At 37.1% G+C, this 18,334-nt stretch overlaps 1 protein-coding gene across 2 annotated transcripts in view; it reads left to right on the top strand.

The window, feature by feature from the left end:
• Nucleotides 1–18,334, top strand: part of EMB2247 (protein EMBRYO DEFECTIVE 2247) — a 100,451-nt gene that overhangs the window by 65,200 nt on the left and 16,917 nt on the right. For both annotated transcript variants that reach the window (XM_086425754.1, XM_086425753.1), the window contains 2 exons: nt 2,402–2,491; nt 4,141–4,252. In XM_086425754.1, coding sequence (XP_086281880.1) covers nt 2,402–2,491; nt 4,141–4,252 — 202 coding nt within the window. The remainder of the gene's footprint in view (nt 1–2,401; nt 2,492–4,140; nt 4,253–18,334) is intronic.

Below are 18,334 nucleotides of genomic sequence, written 5' to 3'. Positions count from 1 at the left end.
CCAAAAGTTTTCTTACCTTTTTCCTTCTCAATGGTGTTGAGAACTATGCCTTGAACACCGGACTCCAACATAGCCATAATTTTGTTACTGATTCTTTCTCCAAACTTCTACAATTTGACTTCCAATTGAATTTCTAGATAAGATTCTGTGATAAAATCACTTTCACCATCCATCTTTTCTGGATCGTAGCAAGAGCTCTGATACCACTTGACGTAACAGAAGCGTGTGAATCAATAGATTCGATAGATCGTGTTCAATGGAACACTCAAAATCAATTTGAATCAATAGATTCAATTGATAAACAAGCAATAACTTGAAAGAAAATAAAGTATAAAACTAAAAAAAAATAATTAAAAGAGAAGATAATTGAATTGATTATTGATTTTCGGATATGGAGCTCTTTATATGGATAACTCCATCATAACAACTTGTAATCCTACTAAAATATTAAAAATTAATATTCTTAACCTATTTATAACATAATATTAACTTTCTAATCCTACTAGAACTCAAATTGGAGACTTCTAAGCACTTCTAATTATAGTCTAAATAATAAAAACGAATTTAAAACAAATTAGAAACTAACAAGGAATTGTACTCCTAACATAACTATGAAATAGAAATCCTATTAGAAGTAGAAATAGAAATAGAAATACTAGTAAAGCTCTAACTAGGATTGTAGATGTCCTACATCAGACTTCCATAGGTTTGGGGCTCAAACCAATATCAATGTGTCTCAATGATTAAGGTTGGGAAATGTGTAAACTGTGGGTTTAGTAGTGAGTAAAGCTTGCTGATTTTGAGGTCTTGGACATAATAGGATTCAGAATGAGTGATTAGGACTAAATATGGGGGCAACAGGGTTTGTACTAGACTGAAATAGGTTAGGTTGAATAGAAAAAAGGACTGGGGAAATTCATTTAATGTTTAGAAGGCTAGGAAAGGTTCAGTTGCTATTTAAAGGGGTTTGGGATTGATTCAACGGTGGTATAAGGCCTGTAGGTGAGGTTTGGGTGAGTGCTATCCATGTTCAGCTGTAATTGTAATGGTTATAGATGAAGGAACAACAAGGTTTAAATGGGTGCTGCTGGGGTAGATCTAGGGTTTATGTTTCATATTTTAAGAGAAAATAAGATGAGTAAGGGTAAGGAAAATAAGTTTTAGGGTTTCAATAGGTGCTGCTGGGTAAGTCTAGGCTCTAGGTTTTAGATTTTAAGAGAAAAGAAGATAAAGAAGGGTAGGAAAAAAAACTTTGTACCTGGGTATTGAGAAAGAAAACTAGAATCTTTTACTTGGACTCGCACCATATTTGATTTCACACCTTCCTTGCTCTGGAGAACTAAGAAAAATTTATAAATCTTCTTCATTAATTGAAAAAGAATCTCTACCATAAGTACATATATATGTTTTCTAAAACCCTAGGATTAATGTCAAGTCATTAAAACTAATCTATAGTCAAAATTAAAACACGACTTGACCAACAAATAAACTATTTAATTGAAACTCCCTATGACTAATAAAAATTAGTAATAAACCCCTAAAGCTATCATAATTGTGAATAAATCCATGACTGAAAAATAAATCACAAAAATATCACTAGCTGAAAACTGATAAAATAAGTAAGACTAATTGTAAAAATAAGGCCCAATGGACCCTTCATTCTCCATAAAAGCAACCCATTGCATCTACCCAATTAAGATTATGCAAATGGGGTCTTCTAACACTAATGCTTTGGAAACTCTCGAACCATGTCCATACATAGTTCACCCATCCACAACGATTGTAAAGGGACCCTCCTCTGATATACTGTGGTTGGTGGTGTACTAATGTTCTCATCAGTGCAAGGTGCGGGGGAATTTTTCAGAGCTTTTTGGTATTAGATGCTGCTTTCCTAAATTTGGACGTTCTATTTTTTTGGTCTTGGGGTTTCCTTAGATCTGATTTTGTGGCAGCAAAAAAAATACTTTGGTTGATTCTTCCCTTTGCAATATGTTGGGCTATGGAAAGAGAAATAGTCAAATCTTTGAGGAGAAGGAGAATTCTGGTAATGCGGTTATGATATATTCCACGGCTTTTCTATTTTTTTGGTGTCTTTCTAGAGGATTTCATGGGTAGGTGGGACTGGGTTTGTAATATTGATCCTTTGTAAGTCCTTGTTGTTTTTTTTTGTATCTTTCTTGTTGGTCACCTCGGTCACATTAGTATATTGTGCATTTATCTATATAAAAAAATGATTAATCTGGGCAAATTCATTTTAATGGAGTGTATGATTTTTTGCTGATAATGTTTATTCTCGCCTTTGATATACATACATCACAATGCATAAATCTTGAAAATCAATTCATTAATTTACTTAATACCTGAATTGCTTACTCTCTCCTTTTTACTTTTTGTGTTTCAGTGCACTTTGGCCCTTCAGCACTCTTGGATGGCCAGATACATTAGCAGAGGATTACAAGCATTTTTATCCAACAACAGTCCTTGAAACTGGGTATGGACTTCAATAACACTAGCATTTGCTGCATAATGACCACACTTACATTTGGTTCATGACGTTTGTTTTCCATGCCCAAGTTTCTTTAACTCGAAAACGAACCAAATTAAGAATAAGGAGGATCTTTTGCTTTAATCTCACTGCATAATACTGCATATGTTAATATATTATCTGCAGAGTCATTGCTTGCATGAAGCTAATTAGAAGTGTAGGTATTTTGGTAAGTAACTGTGTTTTGAATGGGTATTTAGAGGGGCGCCAAAGGCATCTTTCTCTTTACTTGAGTTAGAGCCTTGCATGCTGCCCTCTTGTCTAATCGTAGAACCTTCCTTTCTTCTTGGTGTTAAGGTTTGTCATGTCCACCATTAATATGATGATGTATCCCTAGTTGTGGAAAGGTATGTGTGTAGTCACAGATACACTGTGTATCCATGCACCCCTTTTGCTTAATTTTTAATGATTTTCTTGATTGCTTTGTCAAAAAGAGTATAAATAGTGCATTTTAATAAATCTTATTACAAAAGACTTGAAATATTAGGTGTTCTATTACTGTAATGTGATGAAAATCAAGGTTATCAAAAGTGTTACTCTGAAATAATTGATTGCCTAGATGTATGAGGGGGATTTACCCTTGTTCATTCATTCTAAAATATGGTTACACTGAGTGATGCTTCTTTTCACAGTTTATTGGAGCATTTAGAAAGAAAGAAATTTCAAAGTATTTGATGACTATGAGGAAGACCTTCAATCAACTGTTCTTGGAACGAGTCTTTAATGTACAAGTGGTTATCTTTATTGAGAGTGGGTAGTGGATCATTTTTGTGGATTTTACATTTTGGTGGCATATTATGCATGGGGGGAGTCAATGCTTGATATATCCATTTGGCTGGCCTAAGTAGATTCTGCTGATAAGCCCTGAGCCTTGAGTTAGTGCTTTCTTTCTAAATTCTTTTTCTGCATAGCTAATGCTAGGAGGTGCCACAGCATATTCCTTCTTTTGACAGCCCATGATGGAAGAGGAGAGGATTGATCTTCAGCATATGAGTTTTATTCTTAGTGGTGCATGGTATCTTATTCTTTCGCGCAAAGTAGATGGCTAGCTACCATTCAATGAATAGAAGATCTCAAAAGCTTTTAGAGAGTCGAGAGGAGATAGTGCTTGGTTTTGGATGGCATTATTTGTCTTCAGCAGTTGATGAAACATAAGTAATGAAGACCTTATGGAAATCAAGGAACTCTATTAAGTTTGATATGCTAAAACACTTTGTTACTCTTATCCCCAAGAATGACAGGGCCGAATTTCTGATAGATTATTCACCTATTAGCTTGGTTGATTGAGACATTTCCAGAAAACCGAAACATTTAATGTTTTTGGGTCAATGTTTTGTTCCAGTCTTGGCCAAAACTGAAATATCTTGTCCGAAATATTCTAAGACAATATAAAACTTCAATCCATGATTGCATATAAGGCACTGTTTGTCTTAATGTATATGATTTGCAATGATAGTTTTTGTTTTTTCCAAATCTAGTTTGTTTACATGAAATGTTCGTTGGAACTATTAGCCTTTTGCATGTTGTTTCCAAATTCTTTTTGTTCTAGATGGAATTCATACTTAGTGATCTAACCTGTTGCCTTATTTGGACAGGCATGATATTTTATTTTTTTGGGTGGCACGGATGGTAATGATGGGAATTGAGTTCACAGGAAGTGTCCCCTTTTCATATATTTATTTGCATGGGCTGATCAGGGATTCTCAAGTGAGTATGGGATGCATGTAACTATTTCTATGCTGCTGTTTTAGTATATTATCAAGACCACCTTTTTTTATTATTAACAATGTAACATATTCAAACTAACAAGCTCTTAATTAGGCCTTAATTTCACTATTTACATTTTGCTACATGTATCTTTTTTGGATGGTAGCTGCTATGCATATCTTGTTCTGTCATTCCATGTAGTCCCAATTATGTCAAAGAAAATAATGCAACAAGAATGATTTCTTGGGTTCACAATCTGTAAGTTAATGCATTTATTTTCAGATGTAAAATCAATTATGTTCTGTTTTTCTTTTAGTTTTTTTTTTTTTTTTTGTTTTTTTGTTTTTTTGTTGTTTTGTTTTGTTTCGATATGTAATTTTTTTTATTGAAACAAAGAAAGAAAGAGCTACAAAGAGGTTGAGAAGATCTACCTGGAGTAGAATAAAATTGTTATGCTCCAAAATCTTAACATGCATCACCATGATTAATTGTTAAAATCTCAAAAGGTTAGATATTTCCTATATGATGGTAAACACATAAATATATAAACACAACGATTTTTGACAATGATATAATATTCTGCAATGGAAGCATAACTAAGTGCGATGCAAAAACAAAAGCAACAGTTTTGTCTCACAACTCCCTTTATTATATATAAGAGAAAGAAATACCGACACGTACTGTTAAATATATATTAACCTGCATTCTCAACATAAACCGATCTATTCTATCTACTAACGCTTGCAACACACAAACCTACTGACCCCGAAATTACAACAATCCTAAAGCTGATCATCGATGCCTAGAATATCTTGAAAGTGGGATGATTGGTGGTTGAGTAACATGGGAGTTACCCAACAAGAAGCGCACATTTATAAATCATAGTCCTAATATGCATAGTAATCACCTATTTTCTAGATAATAGCTTATTCCACAGCAAGATTAACTGCATTTTATATGTTTCGGATGTATTTACTTACATTTGAAGGGAATTTAAATGTGAACATCTCAATCAAGATATGATTGATCCAAAACTTAATTGGTGTGGAGTCCCATTGTTAGTTCCGTATTTTATGCCTGGCCTCTGTCATATTTGGGTGACTGATTTCCTAGTTCTACACAACATGGTCCACTCTGATCCCGAATATGGAAAAGGGGACTACCTTGTAGTTTGTAAAAGACTAAAGGGATTAAATAGTGGAAAAGACTAAAAAACCTAATAGAAACATAATTATTCAACACTCCCCCTCAAGTTGGTGCGTGGATATCAATAATGCCCAACTTGGGCAAGACACTTTCAAAGGCGGTTTTGCTAACACTTTTAGTAAGAATATCAGTGAGTTGTTGAGATGTAGGAATAAAGGGAGTACAAATCTGCCTAGAAACAATATTTTCTCTAATAAAATGTCAGTAGATTTGAGAGTTTTAGGATTAGGGTTTTTGTAAAGAAGAAAAAAAGAGATGAAGAGAGTTATTTTATTCTCTCTCTCACTCATATATATATTAACAACATAAGAGTGTTACTAATAACAAAAGAACCCTTGGAAGATTAGAAATAACCAAGAAACCCTTATAAGAATTTCTACACTCCCCCTCAAGTTGGTGCATATATATTTTTCATGCCCAACTTGTTAACTATGCTATGAAAATGTAAACTACCCAGTCCCTTAGTAAGGATGTCAGCCAATTGATCTTCAGTTAGCACGAATGGAGTACAAATGTGTCCAGACTGCAACTTTTCTTTGATGAAGTGCCTATCTACCTCAATGTGTTTAGTTCTATCGTGTTGAACTGGGTTATGAGCAATACTAATGGCTGCCTTATTGTCACAATACAAACTCATCGGCCCATGAATAGGAAAGTTCAATTTGGTTAACAGGAGCTATAAACTTAAACTCAGCTTCTGCACTGGATCTTGCAACCACTGTCTGTTTCTTACTTCTCCTAGAAACAAGATTACCCCCAACAAATGCGCAATATCCAGAGGTGGAACGACGATCTGACACTGATCCTGCCCAATCTGCATCTACGTAGGCTTCAACACGCAAACTACCATGACAAACATATAATAAACCTTGTCCAGGAGTGGATTTTAAGTACCTTAGGATTTTATAAGCAGCGTCTAAATGAGTTGCAGTTGGTGCATGCATAAATTGGCTTACCACACTAACTGCATAAGCAATATCTGAGCGGGTTAAGGTGAGGTAAATAAGCCGGCCCACAAGTCTCTGATATCTCTCAACACTAATGCAGGGTTCACCTTAGACTCACGAAGTCTAGGGTTTGACTCAATGGGAGTATCACAAGGCTTGCAACCCATCATACCTGTTTCATGAAGGAGATCCATAACATACTTCCGCTGCGAGATGAAAATACCCTTCTTTGATCTAACAACTTCAATCCCAAGAAAGTATTTCAATTGACCCAAGTCCTTAATCTCAAACTGCTTTGTTAACTGGTATTTTAATTTTTTCATTTCATCATAGTTATTACCAGTCACTACAATGTCGTTAACATAGACTATGAGAGTAGTAATTTTCTCATTGGAATGTTTAATGAATAATGTGTGGTCAGCTTGACTCTGCTTGTAACCATACCCCATCATGGCACAGTGAAACTTTTCAAACCATGCTCTAGGAGACTGTTTCAAGCCATATAACTCTTTTTTTAGTTTACACACTTTCCCTTCAATAGCTGGACATTTAAAACCAGGAGGAGGTATCATATACACTTCTTCTTCCAAGTCACCATGCAGAAAAGCATTCTTCATGTAGCAATGGCCAATCTTGATTGGTTACAAGGGATAACAACACTCTAATAGAGTTCATTTTTGCTACTGGAGCAAATGTTTCACAATAGTCAATATCATAAGTTTGAGTGTAACCCTTGGCAACAAGTCTGGTTTTATACCTATCCACTGATCCATCTAGGCGATGTTTCACAGTAAAGATCTATTTACATCCCATTGGTTTCTTTCCTCTAGGAAGAACAACCATATCCCAATTTTTTTTCTTCTCAAGGGCCTACATTTCCTCTTCCATTGCCTTTTTCCGACTTGGTTGAGGCAGAGCATCAACAACACTATGAGGAACAGATATTGAGGACAAAGCAATAGCAAAAGCACGATAGGAGGAACACAAAGCATCATATGAAACAAAATTGGAGATAGGATGTTGAGTACATGACTGAACACCTTTTCTAATTGCAATGGGAATATTAGAATTATCAACCTCAGGAGCAGGGATATTACCTTTGACAGATGGATTTGGGGAGGATTCTTGGTTGGGCTCATGAGGACTCTTTTTAGTGCCTTTGTCACGCCGAGAATACGTAAGTAATTCTTTCTCTTGTTTAATAGGAATCTCTCCCTGGCCATTATTATTGCCAACTTGTAATTCTTTCTCGTGTATAATAGGAACCTCCCCCTGGCCATCATCACCATTGTTATGACCACTATCAGCATTGTCAGAGGGAAGAGGAAGAGGACAAGACAACAACTCTTGGGGAAAAAACATTTCTCTACTTTCATTTGTCTCCCCCTGGAGAGATGTGTTCCAAGAGGAATAAAAGGAGGTAAACTCAAAAAATGTTACATCCATAGATACAAAATATTTACAAGAAGGGGGATGATAACATTTATAACCCTTTTGATTAGAAGGATATCTAAGAAAGACACATTTGATGGCTTTAGGGTCAGGTTTGGTGTGGTTGGCTTGAGAGACATGAACAAAACACACACCCCCAAAGACTTTGGAGGGAATGAGAAAGATTTATCAGGAGAAGACAAAACCTCAATGAGAATTTTAAATCCCAAGACACGCGAAGGCATGCTATTAATAAGAAACGTAGCAGTTAAGAGAGCATCCTACCAAAATATTTTCGATACATTCATAGTAAATAAGAGAACTCTAATAACTTCCAATAAGTGGCGATTTTTTCTCTCAGCCACGCCATTTTGTTGAGGAGTACTTACACAAGTGGTTTGGTGAATGATACCATGCTCACTAAAAAATAAAGCAAGACCATCAGACATGTATGCTCCACCATTATCAGATCTAAGGATTTTAATTTTTACACAAAATTGTGTTTCAATCATTTTGTGAAAGAGTTTAAATACAGAATACACATCACTTTTAGCTTTGAGTAAGTAAACCCAAGTAACACAAGAAAAATCATCCACAAATGTAACGAAATAATGAAAATCATGTAATGAGGTAACTGGGGAAGGCCCCCACACATCAAAATGAATAAGAGAAAAAGGTGAACTGCTTTTGTTACCACTAGCAGGATAAGAGGTTCGACAATACTTAGCAAATTCACACATCTCACACTGAAGATCTGACACAGAAATAGAACAAAATAACTGAGGAAACAAGCGTTTAAGCAACAAAAAATAGGGATGGCCAAGGCGCTTATGCCACTGTAATAACTCCTCAAAACGATGGCCACTCCGAACTGTAGATGGAAGCTTCTGGATTGAGGTAGCAACATGTGATGGGGGATCCAAAAAATAAAGTCCTCCTTCCTCATGTCCCGTACCAATCATCCTCCTCGTATCCAAGTCCTGGAAAACATAATAAGAAGGAAAAAAAGTGACTATAATTTAATGATTTCGTGATATGACTCACAGAAAGGAGGTTTAAAGCAAAATTAGGAACATGAAGAACAGATGATAAGGTCATAGATGGATGAGTAATAACATTACCCTTACCAGCTATAGAAGAATAAAAACCATCGGCAACTTTTACTTTGCCCCTACCAGAACATATATGATAGGATGAAAAAAATGAAGACATACCAGTGATATGATCCGATGCCCCTGAATCAATAACCCAAGAGCTGTTAGGAGTGGAAACAGATGCACTGAAGGCCAAGGCTGAAGTACCTGAGTAAGCGATCGCAGATGTAGAAGCCGTACTAGGAGGCTCCAATTGAGCCATAAAACGCTAAAAAGCCTCAATCTCACCTCGAGAGAGGTTAGTATTATCAAATGCCGGTCTTAGAGTTGAAGTAGGCTCTAATGTCTCCATGGAAGTAATAGAAAGAGCACTTGAACCCCTTCCACTATTGTAACGACTATCGCCTCGCCCAACGGCGAATGAACCTCTATGTGATGGACGGCTATGCAGATCCCAACAAATATCCTTTGTATGGTGAGTACGACCACAATTGTCACATTTCATCTTATCTTTATCATCAACAGTTGTCCCTGAACGACCACTGCCTTGAGCACGACTACCATTGTGACCTCCTCTTTGGGACATCGAGGCTAAGGCTGATCTCTCATGAATGGTAGGTTGGAGAGTAGTATTACGACGACACTCCTCACGATGTAAATAGGAATATACTATAGTTAATGATGGAAGAGGCTCCTTTCCTACAATTTGAACCCTGACTTGGTTGTATTCGGAGTTTAAACCGGCAAGTAACTCAAATACACGATTTTCTTCAACCAACTTGTATGCAATAGCATCGATAGAACAATGGGCCCAAAATGTCTGATAATGATCCAACTCTTCCCATAGACGTCGGAGAGTGGAGTAATATGAAGACAAGGGCTTATCAACTTGCCTTATCTACCAAATACTATAGCGCAAATCATACACACGAGCTGTGTTGCCTACTTCTGAATATGTCTCTGTAACTGCATCCCATATTTCCTTGGCGGTTTGCAAAAATAAGTAATTATTGCTAATGTCGGGTTGCATAGAATGGAGTAACCAAGACATAACAATAGCATTCTCTGCATCCCATCTGTCAAAGGTTGGATCTTCAGAATCAAGAATTGGTAACCTACCAGTCAAATATCCCATTTTGCCTTTTCTTTTAATGTATAGTATGGCCGATTTAGACCAAGCAAGGAAATTATGACCATCTAGCTTCACTGTAGTGATCTGAAGATTAGAAGCAATACTTTGAGGATTACTCATACTCCCTTTACCATTCAAAGACACATTCGAAGACTGACTAACCTCAGACATTGTAAAAAAACTTTTGAAAAAAAAACAACAAACACCTTGTGAGCACGAAATACACTCCACTAGATACCCGAAGTTGATGTACACTTCACCCGATAGAGAAACACACTTATTATCCTCTTTAACAACACATGACAAGCATTAAAATATAGAGAACAAGTCAATCCATATAAAAAAAAAACACAAGAGATCATTTTCAGCAAAAAAACAAAAAAGGGGTCCAAAGAAAGGATCACCGAAGCTTCAATATCTGATCAATCGATCAACGGCCACCACCATTATATTCCTCATAAAAAAGCAACCAAACTACTCAAGTCCAAACTCAGAAACAAGTAATCGAAATGAACAGACGGAGAGAAAATAACAGATCATGAATTTTCGTCATTTTTGTTGATTTTTCACTAAAAACATCATAATTTGCTCAAAACAACTCCAAATCGCATGAAGCTTGTTCCAAAAATTCTCTAAAATCACATTCTCTTTGAAACAATCAGAAAAGATCAAAATATCCGACGAAAATAACACCAGTTGATGTCATCACGGCGGTTGCTGACGTCATCAGACGCAACAAGTAAGAAAGTCTTCTTGTCTATCTCCTTTTTCTTTAAATTTGTATCTAAAGTCCTTATTGATCTTGAGCTTTGATACCAAATAGATTTGAGAGTTTTAGGATTAGAGTTTTTGTGGAGAAGAAGAAAAGAGATGAAGAGAGAGTTATTTTATTCTTTCTCACTCATATATATATTAACAACATAAGAGTGTTACTAATAACAAAAGAACCCTTGAAAAATTAGAAATAACCAAAAAACCCTTATAAGATTTTCTACATGGTTCACTCTAATCCCGGATATGGAAAAGGGGACTACCTTGTTGTTTGTAAAAGACTAAAGGGATTACATAGTGGAAAAGACTAAAAAATCTAATAGAAACATAATTATTCAACACTCCTCCTCAAGTTGGTACGTGGATATCAACAACGCCCAACTTGGGCAAGACACCTTCAAAGGCGGTTTTGCTAACACTTTTAGAAAGAATATCAGCGAGTTGTTGAGATGTAGGAATAAAGGGAGTACAAATCTGCCTAGAAACAATTTTTTCTCTATTGAAATGTCGATCAACTTCGATATGCTTCGTTCTGTTTATTATCACAATATAGTGAAAAAGGGGTTGTCACGGGAAGACACAAATCAGCTAGTAAGGTCTTGAGCGCCACAACAACTCACACACTCTAAGTGCCATAACTCTGTATTCTAACTCAGCATTGGACCGAGAAACCACATCCTGTTTCTTACTGCGTCAAGTTACCAAGTTGCCACCAACTTTATTACAGTACCCAGAAGTAGATTGTCTATCATTCATTGAACTAGTATAATTTGCATCTGTCTATGCTTTAACGCAAAGATGACCATGATTACTTAACAAATTACCTTGACTAGGACATCCCTTAAGTATCTAAAATACGATAGATAGCAGTAAGATGAGATGTTTGAGGAGAATGCATAAACTGACTTACAACACTAACAACATAGGCAATGTTAGGGCGAGTCATAGACAAGTAAATCAATTTTCCTACAAGACGTTGATACTGGCCAATATCCAACAAACACTCCCCCCTCAGAATCAACCAACCTGTGATTCTGCTCAATGGGGGTATGAACGGGATGAGAACTAAGCTGATCGGAGTTACTAAGTAAATCAAGGACATACTTATGCTGAGAGATAAATATACTAGAATGGGACCGCGCAACCTCAATACTTAGAAAATAGTGAAGATACTCAAAGTCCTTTATCTTAAATTGACGTCCCAAGTAAGATTTTACCTAGGTAATGCCAACATTATCATCTCTAGTAAAGATAATATCATCCATATAAACAACCAGAGTGACAATTTTGCCCTGGGAGTGATGCAAGAAAATGGTGTGATCAACAAAACTCTGATGGATACCAAACTGATGCATGGCCTTAGTAAAGCGCTCAGACCATGCGCGAGGAGACTACTTCAGTCCATAGAGAGAATAACGAAGACGACAGACATGTGCAAGAGAAGTAGATGTGACAAAATTAGGAGGTTGGATCATATAGACTTCTTCCGGAAGATCACCACTGAGAAATGCCTTCTTGACATCTAACTGAAAGAGTGGCCACTCTTTGATAGCAGCAACAGAAAAGAGAACTTGAATGATGATCATCTTGGTAACATGAGCAAATGTCTCTTGATAATCAATCCCATAAGTCTGAGCATAACCCTTTGCTACCAGAGATGTTTTATAATGAGCAATAAAACCATCAGGATTATGCTTAAAGGTGAAAACCCAACGACATCCCACAGCCTTCCTCCCTAGTGGAAGAGGAATAAGTTCCTAAGTCTAAGTCTTTTCAAGAGCACTCAAGTTATCAATCATAGCTGCTCGCCACTCAGGATGGGTAATAGCATCTGCAATAGTATTAAGAAGAGAAATAGTGGAAACAGATACAAGAAAACTCTTATAGGAGGGTGAGATAGCAGAATCAGATATATAATTAGAAATGAGATAAGTACAAATGCGCTTACCCTTATGAGTTGCAATAAGATGATCATCACAAGGAACAGAAGGAGGCGGAGCTAGTTTGGCATAATAATGATGGTAGTATTGCGTGGGCACTAAGAGAAAACCTGCAGTGGAGGAGGTGATGAATTGACAGAGGATGGAGAAGGAGGAACATGCATATGAAGAAAGAATACCAAGGGGAGGGATCATCATCAAAGGAATCTAGGGGAAACCACTCAGATTGAATTCCAACGGACCCATTGTAATATTGGGTATGCTCAAAAAAGAAAACATCTCGAGAAATGAAACACCGTCGAGAAGGAGGATGGTAACAACGTTATCCTTTCTGGGTAGAGAAATAACCCAAAAATATATATTTTACGGCCTTAGGGTCAAGTTTAGTACGAGTTTGATCAAGAATTTGAACAAAGCAGATGCACTTAAATACATCCGAAGGAAGTGGAAACAAAAGAAGATTCAGATAGAACTAAGAGGGGTGTGGCAAACTGAAGAACCCGGGAGGGGGTCCGATTAATAAGGTAAACAACAGTAAGAACTGCTTGGCCCAATAGGATTGTGATACGTTCATGCCAATAGAAAAGGGACAAGTTAACTCCAGAATATGGTGATTTTTTTGTTCTGATCGACCATTTTGTTGAAGGGTCTTAACATTGGACATTTGATGCTCAATGCCAGACTCTAAACAAATTTTCAATAACTCATTATAGGTGTATTCAATACCATGATCAAAACGGAAAGTCTTGACAGTACGACCAAGTTGGCTATGAATCATAATAAAAAATTGCTTGAAGATCCCATATACTTCACTCTTGTGTTTCATAAGATAGACTTTAATGATACGACTGTGGTCATCGGTGAACAAGACAATAACGAAAACCAAGAGTGGATGTGACAGGGGAAGGACCCCACACATCAAGTGAATTAGGTCAAACACAGTAGGTGCAATAGTATTCATACTAATAGGATAAGAAGAATGCACATGCTTAGCTAATTGGCAAGAAAAATCAAGCAAATTGTTATTATTAAATAAAACAAGTAACATGTGTTTCAAATATCGCAAGGAAATATGTCCTTAACGTAAGGGCCAACACATTACAAGTGCCTTATTAGACTGACTACTACTAAGTTGAGAAGTAGAATGGGTGCTAGGTGAAACGGGTACGTCCATGGCATACAAGCCATTCACTTCATGTCCAGTGCCAATCGTCTTCTTCGACCCTAGATCCTAAAGACACAATGAGAAGGATAAAAAGTTACACTGCAATTCAAATTTTTGGTAATGCTACTAATAGATATAAGGGTAGTAGTAAGTTGAGGAACATGCAGTGTGTTAGTGAAGGATAAAGAAGATGTAACAGGAAAATAACTTTAACCAGCTATAGAAAACAAAAAATCATCAGCTAGGCGAATCTTGCGATGACCAGAACAAACACTATAAGTTTTAAACAGAGACGACATACCGGTCATGTTATTTGAGGTACCAGCATCAATGATTCATGGTGAGGAAGTGGTGGAAACACTGTGTGTAGATGTAAAGGTACCTGAGTGAGCGAAAATAGAGACCGACTGAGATGAAGTCTTTATCTGATTGAAGAATTTCCTGAACTTGTCAAGCTTAGCCTGGGATAGAGATACATAGTCCGAGGAGGAGGTAGTAGCTGAAGGAGGTGTTGGATCAGTAGTCGGGTGAGGAACTACATGAGTTGAAGATCGTTGAGACTATTGCTGATTAGGACGACCATGAAGCGCATAGCAACAAGCCTTCACATGACCCAACTTTCCACAATGATCGTATTTATGTCGTTGACAGGTAGGCAGAGACCCATTGGGAGACTATGGAGAAGGTAGGTGAGCAAGCATAACGGAGTGGTCTCCTGAAAAATGAGGTAGGACAGTTGCGCAACAACTCTCATTTGTCAAGACATAAGAATATACAGTCTAATAGGATGGAAAATGATCCATACTCAATAAATATATATACTCTCGCATACTCAAACTCATCTCGGAGACCAGTTAAAAATTGAAAAACTTGATTCTTATCCAGAATCGACGCATATAATGCCTCATCAAAAGGGTCTTTCCAGGTGTAGGATGAAGAGTAGAAGGTCAACTCTTCCCACGTAGCACGTAGCTGTGATATATAGGTGATGACTAAAGAGTCACTTTATGAAAGACAGGAAATTTCACGCTTTAAGTTAAAGATCCGGACGTTGTTTGACATTGCGAGTAAATGCTCTTTATGGAATCTCATATCTGTTTTGCTGTGGAGGAGAACATAAAACCAGTCGCAATGTAGTTGCATAGATGTAACCAACCAAGAACGGACCATAGAATCATTAGTAAACCAGTGGGAGTAAGAAGTGTTGGTCTGTGCAGGTTGTTTGTCTGCCCTTGTGAAATAATCGATCTTTCCTTTTCCACCAATGAATATTTCAAACGATCATGTCCAAAGAAGATAATTAGGACCATCTAATTTTACGGTGGTAATTTGAATGCTTGGAAAGTCAGTTGAATGAGAAGGAAGACCACCTGATCCATCACTATTATCGGTGATCAAGGAAGAGGACGTCTCGAAGGCCATCAAAGAGTCGGTGTACTTTGGTTTGAAGAGAGTTCAAATAAGATGATGGGACGGCTCTGAAGGAGAAAATGATCGCAGCACCCTAAAGGTGACAATGCACGATCGTAAAAGACGTGAAAGGTGATCAAACCCGGCAGTGGGTAACCCGAGTAGTCATTAGCGCAATCGTAGGGCACCAAGAAGCAACATTGCTGTGAGAACAACCCCAAACAACACCCTTCTATGATCGCAAGCCCCCTTAGATGTTCAAAAAACTATCGCCACCCTCAAATAACAAACCTGCCTTGATCGCAAGCTTCAGAAAAGGCAACTTGCTGTGATCGTAGACTTCAGAACAATAACCTGCTATGTCATGAGCTTCAAAATAGCAACCTGCTGTGTTGCGAGCCTCTATGGAGGTCAAAAACAAGTCAACTGCTTCAAAACAGCAACCTGTTGTGTTGCAAGCCACTGTGGAGGTCAATTAGGTGTTGCCTGCTTCAGAAACAGAAACCTGCTGTGTTGCAAGCCACTGTGGAGGTCAAATAGGTGTCACCTGACCTATTCTGACTAGAAACAGCCACATACTGTTGCTATGGTCTTCAATAGCCAGCTGCGACAGTGCATGCCTTTGTTGGTTACCAAACAGTAGCCCTACTGTTACTACAACATCACCATACAGCAACGCTGTTGTTGCCTACAACCCTTCACAGAGATCTGAAGAAAGAGAACCTTATTGCATGGTGCAATTAAGGAGTGGGAAGAACCCCCGTAGGGGTGAGATGGTTATCAAGCACGAGAGGTGTAGTGGAAGTAGTTTATATGGAGACGAGGATTGACGGAGGTTGTTGTAGGGAAGAGGACGATGGAGGCTTTGATACCAAGTTGAATTGAGAGGATTAAAATTGATGATTAATTAATTAGTCCTAATTAGGTTTTAAAGGGATTACATAGTGGAAAAGACTAAAAAAGACAAAAAGACTAAAAAACCTAATAGAAACATAATTGTTCAACAATACATATCTCTTTCAACACTTCCTAGAAATCCTTCCACGAAGGATCCTTAGTATCATTTGCACAGATCACAACTCACTCTCACTCGCCTCTTGCTTCTCTTACAAGCAATGCTTCATGCAAACTCTACAAACAGCTCTGGCGTGAGTGGACCCTCCATAGTAAGCAACATAATGAAGGCCATTAACCACTTTGCACATGATAGTATTCCCCTTGTGGCCGCCGTTGGAGCCGATAATAGGATCTTTCACTAGACCAACATTGCACTTAAAGTCTAAGCATAGAAGAAGATTTAAAGAGACACTGCTTGATTGCATTAGACAAGGCTAACCATCCTAAGCTCTCATAACCTTCAAGGAAGATGAAGATCTTTTTCTTCTTGAAAGGGGGAACCACGAGGAGTTTAGTGAATGAACCTCCTTGGTTATGAATCCCCAGAATCCTACTCCTACCAGAATCAATGAGTTTACTGCAAAAGGATTTCCCATGTCTGCTTGAACCTGCTTCCTGAAGAACCTCTGCAACCTTCGCCAGCTCCTCATGCAATAGCTTACATTCCTCTCAACATGTTTTTTCATAGTTTGGACAAGCTGAATTTCCAAGCTCGGCAGAACCTCTGATACTTTATGGAAAATATTTCTCTTTCCCTTGTACAGATGTCCCACCTCCGTGTTCATTGAATTGGCAACATGCATCATTTTCTCCATTTGTAAAGTAGAACCAACGTTAATAGATGTTGCATTTGTTAAATTCATCTAGATTAGTATGACATTTTGGAAACTCCATGGTGATAGCTGTTAGAAAATGAATTCATAAAATGATTCTCTATAACCTAATGAAACTGTTTAGGACAAGACTGGTTACAATTTATTAATTGCACAGGCTTAGTTCCTTTTTGCATTAATTCTTCTGGATTGTGCTTTCAACCAGTCTAATTGGTGGTGGGCTAGTTTCTTTTTCTCTTTTTCTATTTTTTTTTTCTTATACTTATTTTAATTCATCATTAACATCGTCAATGCCTTTTCCGAAAAATCTAGCGTTGGCTGAATGGATCCTCTTCCTCCATTTAATTCTATCTTAAGTCATGTCTCATGTTAATTAAAGTCTCTTAAAATCACTACTCAGTACCCACAATCTACATCCTTTTCGTTCTTCTTCTCTTTCTTTTAGAACCTTCAACTTCTATATTCCTTCTAATTGGGCTATCCTAGGTCTTCATTGTACATAAATAAACCATTTCAATTGACTTTCCTTTAGTTTATCACCCATTGGGGACACTCCTACATTATTGTGAGTGCATTCATGTCTAATTTCATCTTTAATAGTCTTTCGAGTCAATAATCTCAACATCCTCATCTCGACTATGCTCAATTCATGAACATGATTCTTGATTGGCTAACATTTAGCTACATAAAACATAGCCGGTCTTACTGCTATTTTACAAGACTTTCCTTTTGGTTAGATTGGGACGTGTTGATCACATAGCACCCAGAAGTACACCTCTACATATACTCATCAGTTTAAATGTTTACTTCAAAACAAATCTGCCGAGACACCATCGTCTTGGTTGTCTCTCCCGCTCCTTTTCAGTTCCATCATGTCAAAGTTACTCAGACCAAAATTGAAATCTTTCTGTGATTTTTTAATTTAATGCTAATGAAAAAAGAATATCCTAGTTTATTTGTAATAATGAATAAGACATGTATTGGCTTTTCATTTATAATCATTCAAACGAACATTTTGTTTAGCTTCAATAAGTATTTCTTGAAAAATATAAAGTGGAGCAAAAGTTCAAGTCTTAGGTCATCTTTATTTAACTGCAAGCATGAAGCAATAATAAGTTCAAGAGTTAACCTTCACTCTTTTAGTAGCCCTCATTGTTTGATTTCATTCTTGATTTTTGTTCATAGTATCTAGTTCTAGACTTCTAGTAGAAATATGTACTTTTTGTGATGCATTTGGTCCTATTCCTGATATATAT

Source organism: Akebia trifoliata, chromosome 15 (genome assembly GCF_017979445.1).
Source record: "Akebia trifoliata isolate Shusen 1 chromosome 15, ASM1797944v1, whole genome shotgun sequence".
Taxonomy (NCBI): Eukaryota; Viridiplantae; Streptophyta; class Magnoliopsida; order Ranunculales; family Lardizabalaceae; genus Akebia; species Akebia trifoliata.
Note: the sequence above shows the minus strand (reverse complement) of the source record. Positions and strands in the feature narration are given on the sequence as shown.